Source organism: Candoia aspera, chromosome 5 (genome assembly GCF_035149785.1).
Source record: "Candoia aspera isolate rCanAsp1 chromosome 5, rCanAsp1.hap2, whole genome shotgun sequence".
Taxonomy (NCBI): domain Eukaryota; kingdom Metazoa; phylum Chordata; class Lepidosauria; order Squamata; family Boidae; genus Candoia; species Candoia aspera.
This window is the reverse complement of record NC_086157.1, coordinates 78759509-78783809: the sequence shown is the minus strand read 5'-3', so window position 1 is coordinate 78783809 and position 24301 is coordinate 78759509. Positions and strand designations below refer to the sequence as shown.

The 24301-nt window shown below is 36.7% G+C and overlaps 2 protein-coding genes across 3 annotated transcripts in view; one reads left to right on the top strand and one right to left on the bottom strand.

Annotated features, from left to right (window-relative positions):
* The window catches only part of ARL13B (ADP ribosylation factor like GTPase 13B), a 58681-nt gene that overhangs the window by 10508 nt on the left and 23872 nt on the right, over positions 1–24301 (top strand). For both annotated transcript variants that reach the window (XM_063305548.1, XM_063305549.1), the window contains exons 4-6: positions 1706–1955; positions 18332–18437; positions 20338–20540. In XM_063305548.1, coding sequence (XP_063161618.1) covers positions 1706–1955; positions 18332–18437; positions 20338–20540 — 559 coding nt within the window. The remainder of the gene's footprint in view (positions 1–1705; positions 1956–18331; positions 18438–20337; positions 20541–24301) is intronic.
* STX19 (syntaxin 19) lies at positions 6861–8500 on the bottom strand. Its single transcript, XM_063304430.1, has one exon. It carries the CDS (start codon positions 8329–8331, stop codon positions 7450–7452), a length of 882 nt encoding a protein of 293 aa, XP_063160500.1. The 5' UTR covers positions 8332–8500; the 3' UTR covers positions 6861–7449.

Here is a 24301-nt window from a genome sequence, read left to right as displayed (position 1 = left end):
AAAAGTTTCATTCAAATTCTTTTTGGATAGGTAAGGTCAGTAAAAGCATGTATCATAACATTACTGTTGATTTGAAACAATTAAGTATTAGGTAGTTTTGATATGCTCATAAAGGTAAAGGTAAAGGTTTCCCTTGACGTAAAGTCCAGTCGTGTCCGACTCTAGGGGGCGGTGCTCATCTCCGTTTCTAAGCCTTAGAGCCGGCGTTGTCCGTAGACACTTCCGGGTCATGTGGCCAGCATGATGACACGGAACGCCGTTACCTTCCCGCCGAAGCGGTACCTATTGATCTACTCACATTTGCATGTTTTCGAACTGCTAGGTGAGCAGGAGCTGGGACTAGCAACGGGAGCTCACCCCGCCGCGCGGTTTCGAACCGCTGACCTTCCGATCGGCAGCTCAGCGGTTTAACCCACAGCGCCACCACGTCCCTCATGATATGCTCATAAGCTCATGGTTAATAATATGACTTTTTACTTGTACAGTAAAATAAAATGCTTAGCATTAGTACAGATCTATATTAAAGGTTGGAATTAATGAGGTGTAATTGGTCATATCAGGATTCACAGTAGGTCAAGTCATAATAAATGCAGTTTGTTTTCATATAGAAATATATGTACATGCTGCTTAGATATTCTTATACATCAGGCAGTTTGTAATCCAGATAAGCAGAGATTAACACCAGAAAAACAAGCAGAAAACAATACCCTAATCAAGGAATTACCAAGGAGAAAACCACAGTCCCACTAACACTGGTAGGGCAAGCTACTGTATATAAACAGGGAGCAAACCACACCCTCACTAGCACTGATGATGTTACCTAGTCAGGTAATGAAATGTCTGCAAGCAAACAACCAAGCTCAGAGATCACCAAGGACTCCACATTTCAACCCTGAGCTACATACATTCTCTTCTAGTGGAAGTTTGTAATCTATATGTAACCAGTACATAACAACTGGTAGTCTATGTAATTCATGAGTAGTGTAATGTAATGTAAAGTGTATCACCTATCCTTCTTTTCTTTATGCTTATTCTAGAAGTATGAAGCCCTGCAATTTCTTCCCAATCCAGATAACTGACTACCCTCTGTTCTGTTCCCCTCTCCAAATTGTTTAAAGGAAAACATGAAATGTTGGGAATATATTGTCTATTCTCCAAACAGTACCTGTGGGAGATAACTGTCTAGTACATTATTAGGGCATTAGAATAAGTACAGATAGTCCTTGACTTATGACCACATTTGGGACCGGAATTTCCATCATAAGTCATTGCAGTCGTAAGTCGAGTCACCATGTGACTGGACCAGCTTTTATGACCATTTTTACAGCAGCCGGTAAGCGAATCATGGACTGTTAAGCAAATTGCTGTGGTCGTTAAGTGAATCCAGTTTCCCCAGTGGGTGTTTTTTGCTGGAAAACAGCAAAAAAGTCGCAAAACGCAGTCGTGTGACTGCAGCACACTGCAACCAGTCGTAAATGTGAGCCAGTTGCGAAGCGCCCAAAATGCAATCATGTGACTGTGGGGGGTTGGTGCAACGTTTTGCATTGCTCAGAAGTGCTTTAGAGGCCATAAAGCACCCATTTTGAGGCCATCATAACTTTGGACCAATAGTAAATGAATGATCTTAAGTCGAGGACTACCTGTATACATTCTTATTCAAACGTCATTGAACTGTCTCTCATAGTATATACTTTAATTTTGTCAGAATCCCCTGAAGATGTGGCTCCAACAGTTGGCTTTTCTAAAATCGACCTTAAACAAGGATGGTTTGAAGTCACAATTTTTGACTTAGGAGGTGGAAAACGTATCCGGGGCATCTGGAAGAATTACTATGCTGAATCCTATGGAGTAATATTTGTTGTGGATTCAAGTGATGTGGAAAGAATGGAAGAGACAAAAGAAACAATGTCAGAAGTTCTAAGACATCCCAAGATATCAGGGAAACCTGTATTAGTGTAAGTAACATAAAGTTAGACATGCTTAAATACTATATATTGAAAAAAAAAAGATTGTACTACTGTTAAAATAATTAGCGATAGGTTAAATCTGGTAACATTGTGCTACATAAATAAAGCTGATAATAGTTCTATATACTCTGTTTTATATGCTAGTTAATAGTAGTTAACTCTTGACTATTACAATTGATATAATAGTTAAATATAAGTAGACTGATACAATATTATAAATAGAAATATTGTTAAAGAGATATGCATGCTCAACACTAGAGGGTGCAATTGATGCATTCTAAATATTATTAACTTTCGGGAACTGACAAACAAACAATAAGCTAACAATATGTTAAGAAACTTTTTCATTAGTTAGAAATTTTCAAGGAAATACCATAATGAAAAAAATTATCTGTGGTTGATACTTCTGCAAAGTAAACTAGTTACTTTCTTTTCTTGGAGAATTAATTAGTAATATGATGATGATTCATCCAAAGTTAAGCACTTTTAGGAATTGATTTTAATGTAAAAAAAAAATTAACCTCTGCTTAGTTGACCCATTAAAGCCAATTGGATAAGGTTTAAACATTTACTTGTTTTGTGAAATAACTCAGAAAAAATTGAGAAATGTAGGTGGATCATTTTCTCTTTGATTTAGAAATGCTGAACATGTGAATAACAGGTCTTTGTATATTTACAGTGCCTTTTCCTAAAACACAGTATGCACAATAAAACACTATGCACAATATTTGAGACAGCTGTAATGTTTCCAAATTATAGTTTGAGTGAAATGACTTTAATACATTTTAGAGGTGTTTTGGGAAAGTTTAGAGGTGTTTTGGGAAAGACACATAGATTTAGTGCCATTTTCTGTTATGTAATCATTCTGCATTAGCAATAGAAAACCAGTCCCTGGTTTAATTTTTCTTTTTCCTAACTTTAGCAACATATATACCATATAAAAAGTCAGGCAATCCAATATTAGTTATATATTGCAGATAATTAGATTCTTATTGAAGGGATTTGCTGATAACTGCTTATGACCTCTTGATTAAAAAATATTTTTATATTTTTCCAAATCTGTGTCTTACAATTTCAGAGTATAATTTCTGATGTTCTGAGCTTCTAAACATAACTATTATCCTGTTACATTCTTAATTATTTCAAGCCATTGCCACCCATCTTGAATCCAAGATGTAACAGGGCATCTTTCTTAATTGATGTATGTATACATCTTTTTCTTCTTTCTATGGTCATTATATTGCTGCTAATGGTAATCTATCTTGAATATTTGACAGAAACCAGAGTACGTATGTTGAAAAGTAAAGAATAAATCAGTTTATTAAAATTTGCATTTGGATAGCAGAAATTCATTAAAATATAAAGGAGATTGCTGTTGTTGTGAATTACCGGATAAGTATTGAAACACTTAGTATAATTATAAATAACAGTTTTAACTTCCATAGAATAAAATTTTGACATACTGATCTGTGGATTGTCTTTTGGTCTGACAGGGATACATGGAATACTTAGCTGGCAGTGTTTTAGAAAATATAAGTAATCTGTATTAAGCTAGTTCTTCTTAAATCACAGTCATATCACACATTATCAGTTGCCATGTTCTTTTCTGTTCTAAGTGACGAAATAGCTGCATTTTATTAGGCTTCTCTAATAAAGTGTGTATGTCTGTGTGTTTCGGATCTTAACAGTGTATTACATATATTTCAGCATATATTAAAAACTAATGAGAGGAATTGGTGATATTGAAAATCCTAACGTTATTTATTCTGTCCTTTTTTAATGGTGAAGATATTAAACTTTCTAATCATAAATGAACGTGGTACACAGTGCAAGTCTATGCATATTTACTCAGATGTGAGTTTCAGTGTTGTCAGTGGGTACATAAGCCTTAGATGTAGAAAGGCTATTTTCAAATTCCTGATGAGTCATAAAAGTCAGTTCATTAGTCAAGCTGTTACTATTGGGTCCATGTAAGGTATTTTACAAAGGTGATGGAACCTGAAAATCTGAAATCAGATTACAGGTAAATTTCTAACATGTGTTTTTAGAATTGTAGCTGTTACTAAGCTAAGTTTAATTTTACTTTGCCAGTAGAACAGAATGTCCATTATTACCAAAATACTCTTCCGTGTTAGTTACTAATGTTAATAATCAGTATAAAAAAGCAAACAGGTGATTTATTTTGTTTATAAGTAAACACCAAACTTATCTGTAATTTAGTCACTCAGACTTTATATATCAGTAGGACCCACTTTATGTATGTATGTATGTATGTATGTATGTATTTATTTTCTATCCCACCTTTATTATTTCTATAAATAACTCAAGGTGGAGAACATCCCTATTACTCCCTCCTCCTCCTATTTTCTCCACAACAACAGCCCTGTGAAATGAGTTGGGTTGAGAGAGAGTGACTGGCCCAAGGTCACCCAGCCAGCTTTCATGCCTAAGGCGGGACTAGAACTCACAGTCTCCTGGTTTCTAGCCCATTGCCTATTACATCTACTTTCATAATGCCCAATATTTGACTCAAGATATGTAAATCCCAGTCCCAACTGTTGTCATAACCCGAGGACTGTCTGTGTTACAGTTTAGTGTTAAGTGACAATCCAGCCTTTGTGACATACTTCACAAACCATTGCTAAAAGAACAAATGTAGTATAGTGTGTGGTGTGCTTACTGAGTCTCGTTTTTATGTAATACTGCAAGGCTTAAAAGCTTTGCTACACTGTACTAGGATAACAGCAGTTACAGCTACATCGACAATAAGACATTGTTGCTGTAGTATTGTCTGCTTGAAAGAAAACAGTTAAGTATAACAGGCGGAGTGAGGCAGAGAGGTGACAGAGAAAACATACCCCTCCTTTCCTAGGCTACTGTTATGTTACTTTCTGAGCACCTCTATATTTATTTTCTCTTTAGCATTCATTGTCATGAATGGTGAGCCTTGCTTACCTGGTTTTATTTATGCCACTCCCTTTGAAAGTATTGTATGTCCATCTAGTACTTATTTGTGCCACAGGCTACAGAAAGAGCACAACCATAGTTCTGTTGCAGTTGATTAAAAATGGCCTCTTGTGCTTTTGTCTATGCCCATTGTACAGAACTGTATATTGTTAAATTTATTTCTTTATCTTGGTGGAGGATTTTTTTTTTGGGGGGGGGCTTTGCATCAATCTTAACTCCTGGTGACTTGGCAACATTTTTGGAAGTAGTTTGTCATTGTCTTCTTTCTAGGGCTGAGTGAAAGACTGGGCCAAAGTCATCTAGCTGGCTTCATGCCTAAGGCAAGACAAGAACTCATGATCTCTCAGTGTCTAGCCTTTAGCCGCTGTACCAGACTGGCTGTGTAGAGTACTGGAGAAGAAAATATAGCAAATAAATAACAATAATTACACATTAATTATTGTAAACTGCCCAGAGTCGCTCTTCGTCATGGGTGGTGACAAAATTTGAAATATAAATAAATAAATAGTATCTCAAGGATTTCCTAGTATCTTTCATAGGCCAATATCAGGACTATTTCTGACACCTGTCAGCACATTACTCTTTGTGAAAACTGGGAAAAAGAAAAACACTTTTTATGGAATAAATTGCTTTCCAGTAATGTGTCTCCAAATGTATGATGTAGCATCTTTTTTTTTTGTCTCCTATTCTGTACAGTATATATCTGTAGACAGAATATATATATATATATTATATTATTTGTTATATATGCATGCATGCATGCATGCATGCATTGTTTTATAGTAGTGATAGGTTTGTACCTTATATAGCAGACAGTAATTGTCTTCAAGTAAAACAATTTTTTATATAAACTAAATTTGCATTTGTGAAATGTGATTATTTGGCAACCAATAGAGCAGAGGTTACCCATAGCATGAAAGTTACCTTCCTAGCAAAAGAGAATCTCTTCCTGAATAATTATGATTGGATAATCTCCTCCTTCTCTTTAGTGCATACTATTAGCACATTTATTGGTTTGTTTCAAGGATATTTGTGTGCTTGCCCAGATTATTGTGTTGTTAAAAATATAGGGACAAAGTATATTTCCAAAGTGACTAAAAGAGTCTTGGAATGACATGGCCATTTAGGGTATAGTTTTGGTATGTGGTTGTGCCTAATTCTTATAATGCATAACTGGTATTCAGAGAATATAGTGCCATTAATGCATTGAAATGATTGTTTCTTGAGAGAGGTTCTTTTTTTTTTTTACATTACCAAGTAAAATATATGTTAAATATTTGGAGACTTTCAGTAATGGAAAGACTGCTTGTGAGAGAGGATTTTTAAAGTAAAAAAAAAAAAAAATCCTGAGTCTTCTGAAATCTTATGGCATATATGTGAATGTATATGTATATTCTGATTTATCTTTCTCAAGACCTTTGTATGCAGTGCCAATAGTATGATGCTAATTAATGCCAAAGATTAGGATGTTCATATATAGTAGCAGTGTGTTTGCCCAAGTCTGTAACCTTGATTTTGGTTTTATGTGTGTGGTTTATGGCCATTTTCTTGAAGAAAAAGTGAAATGCATTAACTTACATTTTTAATATATACTTTAAAAATTCAGAGAAACTCTGCAGCTGGGAGAATTTCTCTTTTGAGCTAAGGGATATGTAAATTCAGGTCATACACACAAACTTCCTCTTGTAGCAGTATATACATGATATATATACTTAAACCTCAGTTACAGATAAACACTTTCTAAAATAACCTGACATTAGCCACTTTGACTTGTAGAGACTTTTACCAGTTACTTTGAATCTGAAATATATAAAACAACTCTAGTCTACAATATGTTCTTGAAGCTTTTATGAAGACTAGGTTTTATAATTTTTTCAGCTACTTTTTTAATTTTTTAAACTATTTCAATATTGTGGTTATTGTTAAACAACAATGTGTAATTTCAATTAAAAATATACTGTATATCCTAACTTATGTTACAGTAGGTTTGCAGTTTTTCTTAATCCAAACTACTTGAACAAAATAGTTAGGAAGATGCATTTAATTCCAGGGAACTTGGTTGAAATTAAATACGATAGTACAGTTGTGCCTTCGTCTCAAACAGCTGCTTCACTGGTACCTGTCACATAATAAATCATTACTGATACTCTTTTATGTCACATTCATGCTGTCATTTGCCCTTTTAAAGCAGTATGTAGAAAGGAGACTGTTCCCACTGTTCACAGTTATAGCAAGGGATTGTTCAGTTAGCTCCCAAAGAATATGGTGAACGTTGGCAAGATTGTTCCCTTGCATTTTATCCCTTTTCATGATTTTCAGTGTGTGTTCTTCAGAGGTGAATACTCCTCTTAGCAAACTCTGCTTTAGATAGACAATGTGACTAAGGAAAGCAAGTATCATGTGAAAAATAGTACCTATTCCTAGTAATACAGCAACCCCACCTTCTCCATATCAAGTTTAGTCCTATTCAGTATTTTCTGGATCAAAACTTAAGTTTTAATTGCCAGAGGACACATCATTTGCAGCAGGGGAAGCACCAACAGCATAGTACTTTGCATGGATTCTTTTTTCGATACTTAGCTGCCAGCCTGAACTTTTCTCCTGATACTTGGACATAATCCTGAGTATTAATGAGTTCCATTTCAATGTTGTTGATCATTTCACCTTGTCCTTCTACCAAAAGTGAGATTTGAAAAAAGAGGCCCTTTAAGTCTTTCACCTGATTCTCCAGATTAACCAGTTCTCGATGTCTTTGTTCAATCTCAGATAACTGAGCTTTAGTAATCTTGACCTCTGTGAGCAGATTTTCATTGAAGATTTCCCATTTCCCTTGTTCAACCATATTATTCAGTTCTTCCTCCGATACTTCTTTTCCTGCCACTTCCAGCTGACGCATAATAAAATCCTTACATTTTTCTTGTTTGGCTGTTATAGCATTATTGTACAGAATCATTATATTTTGGAAACGACGGAATAGGACTGCACTCTGAGAACTGAGGACTCTTCTAATGGCAGATGATGAGCTATGTTCTTTTTCTTCCTTCTTCAGTATTTTTGACAGATCATCCAAGCACTTATTAATGTGCTCTGCTCGAACTTTAATTGCTTTTGTGTCACTGCATTCTTTTTTGAGCACACTGAATCTTCTCATGGAAGCCATCAGACTCTTCTGCTGCTGACTAAACTTTTGAACATCCATTGCCAAATTGCTAATATCATTATGAAGTTGTTGTATTTCATGCAAGTACCTTTCAGTTACGGGCTCCTTTTCAAAAATAACAGCTGCTTGTTCAAGTTCTCCTTGTTCTTCTGTAACAGCATTAACAACACGGCTGTTCTCTTCAAATAATTGTAGTTCCTTTGCTCTCAGTTTAAGCTCTTGAAGGCGGTCTTTCATCTTCTGTTGAATATATTATGATTCAGATGTATTAAATCCAAGGCAGTAGTAGAGACCTAAGGATTAAAATCACTTTCATTAGCACTTATTGATCCACAGTCATATTAGAAGTATGGCATAAACTGTTATAAAGAGAAGCTGTAAAAATTTGCTACATGCTGTAGCAGACAATTTCTTGTAGACTCTTTGTATCCATCTTAAAAAGCTGTTTTGAAAGGTACGTAGAAAGAGAAATACACAATTACTTTTGACATCTTAATACTGGCACAATATTTCTTTCCTGAATTTTGTCCTTTTTTGGCAAATTAAAATGATCAACATATAAACCAATATTTTAAGGCAGTATATACATATTAGGGCTGTGCAGTGCTTCAGAATGTGTGAGGTTGCAAACGTTGCACTTAACTGCAACTCCTTAAAGCAGCTGTATTTTTTATTGGAATCATGCATTTGTCTGCTGTTGCAGATCAGTTTGTTGTGTGGAGTTGGAGACAGATGCTGTGTTTGTGCTCCTATCACCTTTCTCATTTTTAATCCAAAGAGCTGCAGAGCTCTAATATTTCTTACACATGTTCTAGAAATAAGACCAAGTTCTTTTAACTTTTTTCCTGAGAGAGGAAGAGGCTGTCCCTTGATCTAGCCCTGTGTTGTTCCAGTGCACACGCTCTTTAGAAACCTTCATTTCCAAATGCCCTTTCATCATCTTTTCACCATTCTTTTCTTTTTATTTTCAATTCACCCCTGCCCCCATGGCTGGTAGTCACATGGATAACACAGCACTGTCCCTTGGTACATTAGTGGAAACTGCTGAGCCACCCTGGATGACCAGACTTGAAATGTTGAGCCTTCATTCATGCCAAATTAATTCCCTTTTCAACTCAGAAGCCCCCAACAATCGTTGCAGCAGCTGACATGCTGCCCATGGGTTGTGCATCTCTTAAGCTGTGTGTGTTCCCCCATGGGAGAAATCAGCTGGTCAAGGCAGTGAAAGGAAAGAATGCTTGCAGCAGCAGACACTCAATTCTCTAGCTCTTGATTGCTTAGACAATAACAGCCTATGCACTTCTTAAATATCTACACTTGGAATTAATTTTCCTTACCCTTCCACTGACAGGGCTACCCTTATATTCACTTTGAATTACTCCCAAAAGATCTCAGAAACAACTAGCTCCAATGGTACTCTTCACATCACTTTGAATAAAGAAGATGTATTTTTGGGGGACGGAGGCACTTGGGAAAAATACATCAGACTTCCTTCACCTACCACTTCATCATCAGAATTAGAAAATACTTCTGTTACTCTTGTAGTCTTATTTCTCTCCCTCTTCTTAAGGTATTACCAGTCTGTATGCTTTAGTTACAAACCCAGGCTACAGGATCTCTTTTTCAGAGGAGGATGCAAACAAGCAATGTTTCCTCTCTCTGAGTAGTAGAAGACTGGCAGATTGTGCACACCTGTGGAATCAAAACAGCACAGACACATGTTTCTTGCAAACACAGATCCAAAGCTGTAACAAAGAATTCATCAGATTTCTTCCCAACCACTTCACCCAGATTCCATCAGAAGGAAAAATAGCAGCTACTCCACTAGGCCCTAGAACATCTCTTGAAGATTCAAGTGTTTGACCCAGTGCCATCAAGAAGTATTTATGTTCCTATTTAATCTTCATACCCCCAGAGTATAAGGACTGGCTGGCCAATGTAGACTTAAAGTGAATCAACTGGTATGTAAAGCACTCCAATTTCTGTCACAGAATGTACCCCAAAAGAATTTACAGGAGGGGTCCTTAAATATCTCCACTCAGCCCACAAAGAAATCCAATAGAAGGGTTCCCATTCATACGTTCATCAGCCTTGAGAAAATTCATTTAGGTGATGGTAGCCATAGAGGCCCACTTCAAATTGAAGAATGTACACATCTACTCATATCTGTATGATCGACTGTTTTTGCTCTCCCTTCCACTAAAGGGAGGAAAAATGCACAGTCAATACTCCCAAACTTTCAAAAACTCAGTTTCCTAGTCAGCAGAGAAAAGTAGTAGTTGACTCCATTGTACAGAGTGCAATACTTGAAAACTTTTTTGGATACAGTGAATACAGTTTCCTTACTGAAGGAGTAAACGAAAACATGCAAGAATTAATTAATTAGTCCTACCATCCGGTCACCTGGAAGTATCAATCCTAGAAAGACTCCTGATGATAACCTAGATAAGCCTCATCTACACCCCATCTGTAAGACTGCATCCATGTCCACCACAGTAGATACAATTGCTTCCCTAGAATGTGGTAGTAAGCAGTTCCCAGAAACATCTGTCCTTCCCCATGGATGTCAGTTGGTCTCTCAGATGGTAGCTCTACAAAGCACTGTCAAAGGGCAAACTTAAGTGTCCAGATATCCAACAGTGCAATGCAGGTAATATTGGTTTAGCAATCACAGTTGGGACCAGCAACTTGGTCATTAAGCAAAGTGTTTGCTAAGTGAAAATCATATAACCTCAACTGTGCTTACAATTTTACTTCAACTTTCCCTTGCTTTACAGCATCAGAAGGATATGACCCCAAAATCTGGATGAGCCCAAACAGCAGGGAGGGCTTCCAGAACTCGACTCACAAGGAAGCCAGATAGGAGGGCAGATATTATAGCCCTTTTTCCCCATTCCCCTACTATTTGCTATGTTCCCCTGGTGTTGGGATAATTAGCAAGAAGAGAATGTTTGTACGTACATTCATTGGAGAGGAAGGGAGAGAGAGAGTAAGCAAGCACACAATGGGGAATACACATTGAAAGGAATGTGCGAGCGCCAGCTGTTTGCCTAGTGCGCTCACATTTGTGACTCTGGAAGCAAACAAAAGGCTTCAGCTTGTAACTGATTAAGGTCTTGTCAATTTCAGGCAGCAGCTGCCTCTAGCAGAAGGTTCTAATCAACTAATTAAGGTCACAGAGCTGAGCTTGTTAACTTGCAGTTAGCACTTTTTAGGGACCTGCTGCGCTTGAGGAGAAAGGCAGCTCAGGAGAAAAGCAGCTCAGGAAGAGATAATGTATTTAAGTAATTGCTCTGTGAGGGGGGAAAGAAAGAAAAAAATGGGTCAGACACAGGACAATGCATACAGTATTAACTGACTGTAATGGCGAACGTATAACTGACAGAGATGCTGTGAAGGTCACAAATGCTGGCATTGGTTGCAAAGTTACTTTTTCATCACCGTCGTAGCTGTGAATGGTCACTGACCAAGGCAATTGCTAAACAAGGACTACATGTATAACAGAGGGTAGCCCATTAGGAAACTTCAGCCTCAGAGTAAGGAATCAACAGCTTTCTTGGAGTAAGATGGCAAAAAGCAATATATATGTCATCAACATCCTAAATACCCAGAAGCTCCCATTTTTTAAAAAAAAGGATTTCTATTTTTTTTATGTGCTATTTCCTATAGCACAAAAGTAATCTTATTTAGTTTAGAGCTACTATTTTTAGAAAATGTATGTAATTTTATTGTATATAGTTTTGAAATGGAAGGGCAAATTATAAATGCTCTTTTTTTGACACCATTAAAATAATGCTTTATAATTCCTTGAAAAGTTTGCTTTATTAGTTTTTTTGGTGTGTGGTGACTCTGCAATCATCCTTTCTGGGATAGTAGTCCTTATTTTTATTTTTTTTTTATTTTTCCCCACATCATCATTGCTTGTAAGTAGCATATAGATCAGAAATGTACAACCATTTTGGACCAAAAATTACTCTTGGCTTTTCAGTGCCATGGTGGGGTCTGGATTCCAAAAGAGGAGAAAATGGGTGGGGGGGGAAACTAAATTTAATTTAAGGTTCTCCATCTTTTTAGTTTACTGTCACATTAAATTATAGTTTATATTTTTATAATTTAATCGGTTTTTCATGTAAGAATACCAATACAATTTTGCAGCAACTTTTAGAGGGACTCTGATCTCCAGAGCCAAGGCTTTTGAGGACCTTATGCTGTTCTTTAGTGTTTCCCTTTTTTGGTATGGGGATATAAGTTGATTTTTTCCAATCTGATGGAAAAAATCAACTTATATCCCCATACCAAAAAAGGGAAACACTAAAGAATGTTCAGACTATCGAACAGTGGCAGAGGCCCCACTGCCACTTACAGTGGCCAGTAAGGTAATGCTCAAGATCCTGCAAAGTAGACTTCAGCAATTCATGAGGCGAGAATTGCCAGATGTACAAGCTGGGTTTAGAAAAGGCAGAGGAACTAGGGACCAAATTGCCAATATCCGCTGGATCATGGAAAAAGCCAGGGAGATTCAGAAAAACATCTATTTCTGTTTTATTGACTATTCTAATGCCTTCGACTGTGTGGACCATAACAAATTGTGGGAAGTTCTGAGTGGTATGGGGATACCAAGTCATCTTGTCTGCCTCCTGAAGAATCTGTATAACAACCAAGTAGCATCAGTAAGAACAGACCACGGAACAACGGACTGGTTTAAGATTGGGAAAGGAGTACAGCAGGGCTGTATACTCTCCCCCTACCTATTCAACTTGTATGCAGAACACATCATGCAACATGCTAGGCTTGAGGAATCCAAGGCTGGAGTTAAAATCGCTGGAAGAAACATTAACAATCTCAGATATGCAGATGATACCACTTTGATGGCTGAAAGCGAAGAGGAACTGAGGAGCCTTATGATGAAGGTGAAAGAAGGAAGTGCAAAAGCTGGCTTGCAGCGAAACCTCAAAAAAACCAAGATTATGGCAACCAGCTTGATTGATAACTGGCAAATAGAGGGAGAAAATGTAGAAGCAGTGAAAGACTTCGTATTTCTAGGTGTGAAGCTTACTGCAGATGCTGACTGCAGTCAGGAAATCAGAAGACGTTTAATCCTTGGAAGAAGAGCAATGACAAATCTCGATAAAATAGTCAAGAGCAGTGACATCACACTGACAACAAAGGTCTGCATTGTTAAAGCAATGGTATTCCCAGTAGTAACATATGGCTGCGAGAGCTGGACCGTAAGGAAGGCTGAGAGAAGGAAGATTGATGCTTTTGAACTGTGGTGTTGGAGGAAAATTCTGAGAGTGCCTTGGACTGCAAGAAGATCAAACCAGTCCATCCTCCAGGAAATAAAGGCAGACTGCTCACTGGAGGGAATGATATTAAAGGCAAAACTGAAGTACTTTGGCCACATAATGAGAAGACAGGACACCCTGGAGAAGATGCTGATGCTAGGGAGAGTGGAGGGCAAAAGGAAGAGGGGCTGACCAAGGGCAAGATGGATAGATGATATTCTAGAGGGGATGGACTCGTCCCTGGGGGAGCTGGGAGTGTTGACGACCGACAGGAAGCTCTGGCGTGGGCTGGTCCATGAAGTCACGAAGAGTCGGAAGCAACTGAACGAATAAACAGCAACATGCTGTTCTTAGGTTATGTATTCTAGAAGTAGAGAAAAATACCTAAGGATGTTCTATCTTAGCCCAAATATTGTTCTTACCACAACTTTTTATTTGAAAAATCCTTGGATAAGAAGATGTTTATTGGAACTATGTGATCCTAATGATACAAGGTGGAGATAATTGAGTTAATACTCCCAGAGAAAGACAGTGTGGTTAAGAAATGAGGTGGAGTTACTATATATACCATGGCTTGCAATGAAACTAGAGTAATCTAGATCAATCTGCAACAACAAACATGAGCACAGTGTCACTGTAGATATAGTGCTCAGAAAGTTCTGTGACCTACATTAATGATATTGGAAGCAAGAAAGTAAATGTCCTTCTAAGCAGTGGAATTGTTACATGTAATGTTTGTTGGGTAATATTAGAAATACTCTTTGTAAATTCCCACAATAGTCATGGAGGGGTGGTTTCTCTACAAATACTTTGTCTGCTGTTATTGATTATTTTATACTGTAAGTTTGAAACGGCAGATGTTACATAATTAAGTAATGGAGAAATATCCCAATAACTTGGATAGCACTGCAGCAGAGATCTCTGCAATTGAGTGAACCATTAATGATGAGAATCGTACAGAGCATCTTGGAAGCAGAGGGATGTAATATCTGCTGATTGAAAGTACTCCAATAAAAGTTAAACAGTGTTGATTGCAGTATTTATGCAAAATGTTTTTTTTTTCCAAACTGCATTCCAGGGAAATCTAAAATTATTTAGAAGCCCCCACACCTACCCACTCTTCAATGAGAAATACAATAGCAGCAGAAAGATGACATTAGAAACAGCTTGTCTCCTCTCGTTTCTAGTGATGTACACTGTTGGGAAAATACTGTAGTGCAAATTTTAGAGCAATAATTGTTGATTCTTTAGGCCAACCTTGTTCTATGAATTCTTTTCCCCCCCCACTATTTTAACTGTTGCCACAGATCGATGGTAAAATCAAATACATATTGGCAATGTGGCTCATCTAAATAGAGTGAGTATTCTGAATAGTATAATTTTTAAATAATATACCAAGGTTCTTTGGCAGGCTTAGTGGTATTCAGAACTCAATGTAAAGGAGCTTTCTGAACATCAAAAAAATTAAAATCATGCATTTATAACATAAAAATCAGAGTGCAATAATAAACATGCTGATTAATTTCTTTGTGCTGCCTTGGATGAATCAAATACCAAAATAATTTATAACAAATTTCATAATAGTCTTTATATTTTTATAAGCAAAGGGGAGGTAATATTACATTGTACTATATTTACATAGCAGTATCAGCAAATAATACTGCTGAAAAAATAATACTGCTCCTTTAAGAATTTTTGTTCAGATAGCATACATAATTGAGAATTATGGAGGTCCTAAAGTAAATCTGCATGTAAATTCTATTGGTATTCTTTGTTATAGCTGAACTGAACCACTGACTGAGTTTCTATATTCAGTATTTTTTATACACAGGAGATGATGTCATTGCTAGCAAATGTACACATACACTCCCTTTCTCATAATTCCTGTAATAAAAATGCTGAAGTTCCTCAACTGGCTGTTTCGATAGTGTCTCTATAAAGGATTTTTCTGTTTCCTTAATTCAATACCATTTTCAAACATGTATAATAAGCATACTATATATCATCCCCAAATCAAAACATGATTTAGAAGTTGATACACACATACACATACACACACCATCTTGTTCATGTAATGTTGTTAATGTGTAATGTTGTTAACCTCACAACATATCTCTCTCTGGTCTGGGAGTGTGTCAGTCAATTCACTCTCCCAGATCACAGACTCTATTATATATTTTTCAGTAACTCTTCCTCGTTTTTAAAGAAGAAAGTTTGTGCAAAGGAAGGATCTATTTCCTGGCACACTTCCAAAAGAAACTACGTTTAATGCATTAATAACTTTTAACAAATTAGCATTTCTGTACTAAAGCGATAAACTTCTGCAAACATGTACAACAGAAATAAACTCATACTTAGCAGAGGGCAAACACTATTTTAAAGACACATTAAATATTGCATTATCCTATTTTAGATTCTTCAGTGTATGATAAACAGTAGACTTACCTTCTTTTTAAAAAAAAATCCTTTTCAGTATCGTTTTGTACTTAAGGATCTGACACTCACATTATCCTTGTGTGTGTAAATAATCTGGAATGTGATTCCCATTTTAAAAGTTTCTGCTTGCTTAATCTCTCTAGACCTTAATAATCACTTAGGAAGTGTATCTTGGAAAACCATGGATCGTGAGAGTCTTAGCTGGTTATATTGCATTGTAGTAGAAAAGCAAATTGGTTACTTTACTCCTCTGGAATCTGGTTTTGCCTGTCCGAGATACAGCCTTGCTTCCAAGGCGGGCCATTTTATTCTAATGAGCCAATACCAGGAAGTATTTTGCCCAACTCCCTCCTTACTGTATTCTCTAGCTTACAGCACAAATATATGTTGTTTAATACCATTACTTTCCTAGAAATAAATTCCCTGAACATCAGATAGTTGTAAGGAAAATTAGAAAAAAATAGAGGAAGGGGAGAATGTATTACCAAAAGTTTTTTTTATAATGTTTCAGTTATGTTTTATTAGTAGTTGTTTATCTTCTACTTTACTTTTGTATTTTTATTCTTGTGCAATTTCTATTTAATCTATCAAAGCTTTATTTATTTATTTATTATCCTGCCTTTATTATTTTTTATAAATAACTCAAGGTGGCGAACATACCTAGTACTCCTTCCTCCTCCATTTTTCCCCACAACAACAGCCCTGTGAGGTGAGTTGGGCTGAGAGAGAGTGGCTGGCCCAAGGACACCCAGCCGGCTTTCATGCCTAAGACGGAACTAGAACTCACAGACTTCTGGTTTTCAGCCCAGCACCTTAACCACTGGACCAAACTGGCTCTTTAATTGCAAGTGTTTTTTTTTTTTTAAATGAAAGGAATATATTAACACAGAAAAAATCTTTGAAAAATTTGTTGCTGAGATCTGAAGAGCATGATGGACTTGCATAAATGCCCTGTGTGCAAACTAAGCTTATACTTAGTTCCTTAGAAGAATGAAGAATTAAAATTATTGTAAAAACTTCATTTAAGCAATTATTAAATTTTATTTTCAAAGTATAATGAAAAGAAGGGAAATACCTATTTGTGTGATTTTGCTATAATTTGCAAAAGAGTTGCCCTGTGCCAAAATAAGTAAATTTGCAAACTTATGTTTAGGCAAAAATTCACAAAGAATCTGCTTCTCATCTGCTTTGTATATTATTAAGTATAATTTCACTTTCCCTCTGCAATGCTTCGTGGTAGTATTCTACAACATGGTATTCTTCATTCATAGTCCAACATACTTGGAAAAAGCACTGAGCTAGAGAAGGCTGTTTTAGAGCAACTTCATAAAATAAGCGAAGTACATGGAGAGCACTTCCTTTTTACTGAGTGTGTTCTTGGTTCTAAATCAAAGGGCATTAATGCAGATCTTGTCAGTACTACTTATCTAGACATTTGTAACCTACAGTGAAAAATCATATTCAGTAGGTAGCAGTGGAAAAGCTTTGAGGCTCCTGCCTAAACAGGCTGACTTTTTTTTTTCCTGCAGTCCCATGTGTAGTTGATTTCTAAGAAATGGAAATAACTATTTTAGCCTTTTTAATAACTCTGTTCTTACTAATGAGAATTGATATTTTTCCTTGGAAATAAGAAAGATAAGGTAAGTTTTATCACCTACATTGTATATTGGTTTTTCTATCAGATTCTTTTAAATCCTGTATATTTCAAACATATCTCCTCTATTGAATTGTCAACCTATCTGTACACATGGGGCAGCCATTGGAACCTTATCAAACAGATAGATTACAAGCCTGGAAAAGCCAGTCCATTGCCAGCACAGGATTGTTTGTAAAGCTAACAGCAAGAGCAGTAATTTACATTATTATCTTTGCAATTTAACTTCCCCTATCAAAATATTTTACTCTGACATAGTTGTGTTATGAAGTACGGTGTACACAAACACTTCCACCACAATCTTGAGGATATATATTTTGAAGTGAACCCAGTGAAGTTTCCTCTCATGAAAAGTGCATAAGGTTGCATTCTTACAACATAATTTTGTGAGTCTGTTGTCTTCGTATGTTCATCAGACTCAAACGTAAGCACTTTTACATAAAAGACTTTTCAATATAATTTACCACATATATTTGCTTTTCAGAGGCTTGTTTTAAAAAGGGTAGCATTTTTAGGAGCTGTAGGTTCTAGAAAGAACAAGTGTAATAAGAAAATAAGGTTTTAATTGCCTTCCACAGAAAGATATTTGAATTTAATCCACTAAGGATAGGTTTGATCAAGACATAGGCTTTCTGACATTTAAAAGTAATGAGAAAATAAATTAACCATTTGTATTTATTCCACTGAAAAGAAACTGTTAATAAATAAGCAACAACAATGTTTGTTTGGCTATAGAACAATATTTTGTGTCTGTCCTGTTATTTGTATAAATTCTGCTTATCCATATTGATTTGCGTTGACTTTTAACCACAGTAGGTAGCACTGCTATATCTCTTTATTTGATGGGTTTTTTCCCCCTTAGATTAGCAAATAAACAAGACAAAGAAGGTGCCTTGGCAGAAGCAGATGTGATTGAATATTTATCTCTTGAAAAGCTTGTCAATGAGCACAAATGCCTCTGTCAGATTGTAAGTGCATTTTAAATAAGATTAATTTCCTTAGACATATTGCTTGGCAGAATTTTGAAATAAAATTATGTAATTGTGTCACTTTATTCTATTTTATACCACAAGCCTCTTTTATTTCTGATCACTGATGGCTATGAGAAAAATGATTTGGTTGCTTATTACCCAGATGATAAGCAGATTTTGAATGTCATTTTTCAGAAAAGTGCTTAATGTAGTATCAGTCTCTTTATCCTAGAATGTTGCAAGTTTATTTTTTCTAAAGCATTTAATTTCCTGATGAAACATAATACTTAGGTGCTACTGTCTTATCTTGTTGGTTCCTAAACTGAGAAGGCTGATCAGTTCAGCCTTTTTTTTAATTGTCTGCTCTGTTATGGAACCATCACTTCCTATAATGTTGTCAAAAAAACTGTATGGGCTTGTCCATGTAGTTACCAGGAGCCAAGATTAACTTAAAAGACCATAACAACAACAGGCTATGGAAATATAAGTTTCTGTTAGCAGTTATAGTTTCCATTGTTCATTAATACAATAAACACCTGTCATACCTCAACAGGGAAAGCAAGATTATTCTTGACAGTCAAGCCAACATTCTCTCTATGAATGTTTCCAATAAGCCCAGAGTGTCATTATACTCGTGCTGAAATCATAGGTGTACAGCTGCCAGGCACAACTGAACTTACCAGTGCAAACCCTCCAATATATCCCTTGAACCTATGGTTGGTTTATCTTAAACTCCTCCTCCTGTATGGTATTATTCTTGAGAGATGCAGATGTCAATTATACCACCCCTGAATAGTGGCGCATTGGAGTGATAGAATACAATTGTATTAATTGGTTTGTTTTTTTAATATTATATTACTACTTTTAAGTTGTCAGGGTTTCTGAAAATGGAGCAGCGTATAAATTGAAGTAATAGCTAGAGCTGCTTCAGCAGTTGAAGGGGCTAATAAATTGAATGAAGGAATAAATAGCAAACAAATTACAGATTGTGGTTATTTTCAAAGTATGTGTATTACAGATTTGGGGTTTCGAGATACATCAGTTGAATAAGTGATAATGTAATTTACTCATATTTTAGTTTATTTATGTAACTTAAAATATTCATTTAAGTTCCTTTAATATACTTTTTCTTCACTTAGACTAATAGTAAAATTAAGCGAGTTATGGTGATAGAAAGAATGCTGCTCAAAAACAAGGAAGCATCACAGTGCACAATAATAGACCAAGATTTTCTGTTTTTATGTTGTAAACTGCTAACTGGCATTTTTGATTAATATGGCAGTATATAAACACAACAAATAGACAAAGCTTTATAGATTTTTTTAAAAAAAATGAAGGCGTGGGGGAGACTTATGGAGACAAAAAAACAGATACTCTAGATAGTTCAGTGGATAAATGCTAAATGTCTGCAGGAATGGGCCAAGAAAGAAATAGAATGAAATAATGTAATCAAAAGGAAGGTTCTAAATGAATGTAGAAATGAAATGAACAGAGTAACAAAAAAGAAGGTTTCAGAGCTGGACTACTGCAGACTGTAATGTTTTGTGGCAGAACATTTGTTTCATTCTTGGAAAATTAAATTTTGATTTAAGCATTCTTGTTCTAAAAAGCTAGAATTTCAGAGCTTTTGTGGGAATTTATTGGGAGCAGCATCAGTTTTTGAAAAGTAATTTTCAGAGCATATAGTTAAACCTGAATTTATATCCCTCTGAATTAGAGCTGTGTATTAAAAGTTGAGTTGGAATAATTGGGTGGGTCAAAATATGAACAAGTTATCATTGACAAGTGTGCTGCACAATAATTTTTGGAAATTGTCAGTGAGTTAATAACTAGTTAATTCAATTTCATATCACTATAACAATATGAGGATAGAGCTGATTTTTTTCCTTGGTTATAGGAGCCTTGTTCTGCTATTGTGGGCTATGGAAGAAAAATTGACAAATCAATAAAAAAAGGTTTACTTTGGCTATTACACACTATAGCTAAAGATTTTGATGCCTTACATGAAAGAATTCAGAAAGACATCACAGAACAAAAAGCCATTGAAGAACAAGAGAAACGAGAGCGAGCAGAACGAGTGAGGAAGATAAGGAGAGAAAGGTATAGTAAAACATTATCAGCTTTGATTTTTATTTATTTACTTGAAACATTTTTATAGTATCTTACAGATTAGATATCAAGGTATATACAGCAAAGACAAGGATATAGCAGATATAAAATGTAATATTCTCACTCTAATTGTGTTTTCATATCAGACATGATATTACATAATCAAAGGTGTTAATAGTGATCATCTGCTTTACTAAGAGTGGCATTTCCAAACTGACCATTGTTTATTCAAGGCAAACAAAAAGGTCCAGAACTGGTACTCTTTACATTTTTTGAACTCTAAGGCAGTATAGTATGGTCATTGGCTAGATATTATGGGTGCTGGAAGATGCTAGGTTGGGGAAGGTTACGTTACATAGTCTGGAGGACTTGCAGAGGTGGGTAGAACTTCAAAATAAAGGAACAGAAAAACGTACTTTCTCTATAATACAGCTAATTTAGGAACCTGCATTGATTTCAACAGCATTTTCCCATTTTATGCTAATTTTGAGTGATGTGTCCCAGATTCTGAGAGCACGCAGAATTTGTCATAATGTTATTTGAATTATAGCCAAAGAGAAAGCAACCTACCATCTATATGTTCAACTTCTGACAGAAACATTGAGTTACAAGTGTTTGTTTTCACAATTTAAAATATATATTTTCTTGGTCACTGAAGATGGAACTATGACAAAAAGGCTAAATCTACCACTTCTAACTAGAAGGAAAGCTTAAAACTCATTTCTGGCCCATGAGTGGATTCCTGTTTTTTTTTTTTTTTCAGTCTTTAGCTTTGCTTTTTAAAAGAAAGCAGTGACTTTCCTTATGCTCCATCTTAAAAGCCAAGAACAATGAATAAAAATAAAGCATAAAAATTGGGAGATGTAATTGGAGATGCTGCAAGAGAAGCATGAAGTTTTGAAGGTGACTCTAGCAACTACCATCAGCTGTTTACTGTGCCAAAAACAGGTTGATCTTTAAGAGACAGAAGGAATAAGTGGTGTTAGAGTTAGCCTGAATGGCCAGCCATATGGACCAGGCCAAGCTAGGGAGTAAAGTTCTGTGATGCAGTGAGGCAAAGTGAGTTGGGAATTCCTTGGCAGAAAAAGGCAAATGGCAGCCCCTACATCAAGCACATGCACAAAATGGCCAAACCAAGGATCACTTAGCTGCTCCTCCCTTCCCAAACAAGGCAGTGGCTGATGCCAACTGTGGTGATCACCTGGATATCTCAAGGGACACTCTGTGGTAACAACAGTGGCAGCCAGACCTGACAATGGTCAGCACTATCAGCAATCCTCTGACAGCTAGGGTAATCACAGAAGCCAGAAGAAGCAAGGCTCAGGTCGTCCAGCTGCAGTAAGACCAAGTATGTCAAATCTGCTTAATGGTAGAATGATGACAAGAGAACTGAATGGCACCAGATTTAGCAGTATGTGAACGGGAAATGGGATATTCCCAGAGAGAAGAGCAAGTGAAACATGAACCATCATGGTGGATCAGGGCCCAGTCTATTCAGGCACAACATAATAATCCACATCCACCTGCCTACCTATCCTCCAACCCCCTTTTAATAAGGTAGTCTCTAGCAGTTATATGGAAAACAGAGGCCAGTCCAGATTAGGCAAGAAGAGAGGGGAACCATGCAGTCTTATTTTTTGAAGCCTATCATGTAAATCTCACTCTTCCCTATCTCATGCTTACTCTCAATCCTCGTCATGCTCATGCAAACCCTCTACAGAACTGTAATATCAGGTTTGTGGTTCACTGCACTGGTTGCCAGAAGGGTTCTGGTACCAGAATTCTGATGATTACTTGTAGAGCTGTATACAGAATATCACTGTGATGCATTGGAATTTCCTTGCTAAATGTGATTTTACTTGTATGGTCTGAAAGTGTCTCTGCTGAAGGTCTTTTCCCCTTCAAAAGGTATATGGGGTGTCAGCCAGATGACATGCTGTTTTAGTAGTAGCTCCTAAAATTAGGAGCACTCTTTCCCTGGAGATACATTTGACTCTGACACTCCTTGCATTTTACAAGACCTTGAAAACTATACTGCTTTTGATCTTGGATGATTAGAGGCAACCAACTTTGTTATTAATTTGTTATCATTTTATTTTTCTTGTGTTTTATGTTTTATATAACATCCAGAGTATTTTGGGGATGGTTTAAAAATATTGTGAATGGATAGATATAAATTTAAACAGGGCAGATCCAAATCAAAGGGCCTTTACAAAAAGGACTCATGCCTAATGATGGGAGAGGAGATATACCTTCCCTCTTTGTTGTTTATTCGTTTAGTCGCTTCTGACTCTTCGTGACTTCATGGACCAGCCCATGCCAGAGCTTCCTGTTGGTCGTCAACACCCCCAGATCCCCCAGGGACAAGTCCGTCACCTCTAGAATATCATCCATCCATCTTGCCCTTGGTCGGCCCCTCTTCCTTTTGCCTTCCACTCTCCCTAGCATCAGCACCTTCTCCAGGGTGTCCTGTCTTCTCATTATGTGGCCAAAGTATTTCAGTTTTGCCTTTAATATCGTTCCCTCAAGTGAGCAGTCTGGCTTTATTTCCTGGAGTATGGACTGGTTTGATCTTCTTGCAGTCCAAGGCACTCTCAGAATTTTCCTCCAGCACCACAGTTCAAAAGCATCAATCTTCCTTCTCTCAGCCTTCCTTACGGTCCAGCTCTCGCAGCCATATGTTACTACAGGGAACACCATTGCTTTAACTATGCGGACCTTTGTTGTCAGTGTGATGTCTCTGCTCTTAACTATTTCATCAAGATTTGTCATTGCTCTTCTCCCAAGGATTAAGCGTCTTCTGATTTCCTGACTGCAGACAGCATCTGCAGTAATCTTCGCACCTAGAAATACAAAGTCTTTCACTGCTTCTACATTTTCTCCCTCTATTTGCCAGTTATCAATCAAGCTGGTTACCATAATCTTGGGTTTTTTTTTGAGGTTTAGCTGCAAGCCAGCTTTTGCACTTTCTTCTTTCACTTCATCATAAGGCTCCTCAGTTCCTCTTCGCTTTCAGCCATCAAAGTGGTATCATCTGCATATCTGAGATTGTTAATGTTTCTTCCAGCGATTTTAACTCCAGCCTTGGATTCCTCAAGCCCAGTATGTCGCATGATGTGTTCTGTGTACAAGTTGAATAGGTAGGGGGAGAGTATACAGCCCTGCTGTACTCCTTTCCCAATCTTAAACCAGTCCGTTGTTCCGTGGTCTGTTCTTACTGTTGCTACTTGGTCGTTATACAGATTCTTCCGGAGGCAGACAAGATGACTTGGTATCCCCATACCACTAAGAACTTGCCACAATTCGGTATGGTCCACACAGTCGAAGGCTTTAGAATAGTCAATAAAACAGAAATAGATGTTTTCCTGAAACTCCCTGGCTTTTTCCATGATCCAGCGGATATTGGCAATTTGGTCCCTAGTTCCTCTGCCTTTTCTAGACCCAGCTTGTACATCTGGCAATTCTCGCTCCATAAATTGCTGAAATCTACCTTGCAGGATCTTGAGCATTACCTTACTGGCATGTGAAATGAGTGCCACTGTTCGATAGTTTGAACATTCTTTAGCGTTCCCCTTTTTTGGTATGGGGATATAAGTTGATTTTTTCCAATCTGATGGCCATTCCTGTGTTTTCCAAATTTGCTGGCATATAGCATGCATTCCCTTGACAGCATCATCTTGCAAGATTTTGAACAGTTCAGCTGGGATGCCGTCATCTCCTGCTGCCTTGTTATTAGCAATGCTTCTTAAGGC

Bases quoted from the DNA above. Each gene is read 5' to 3' on its own strand.
- STX19 (XM_063304430.1), bottom strand. From the start codon at position 8,331: ATGAAAGACCGCCTTCAAGAGCTTAAACTGAGAGCAAAGGAACTACAA.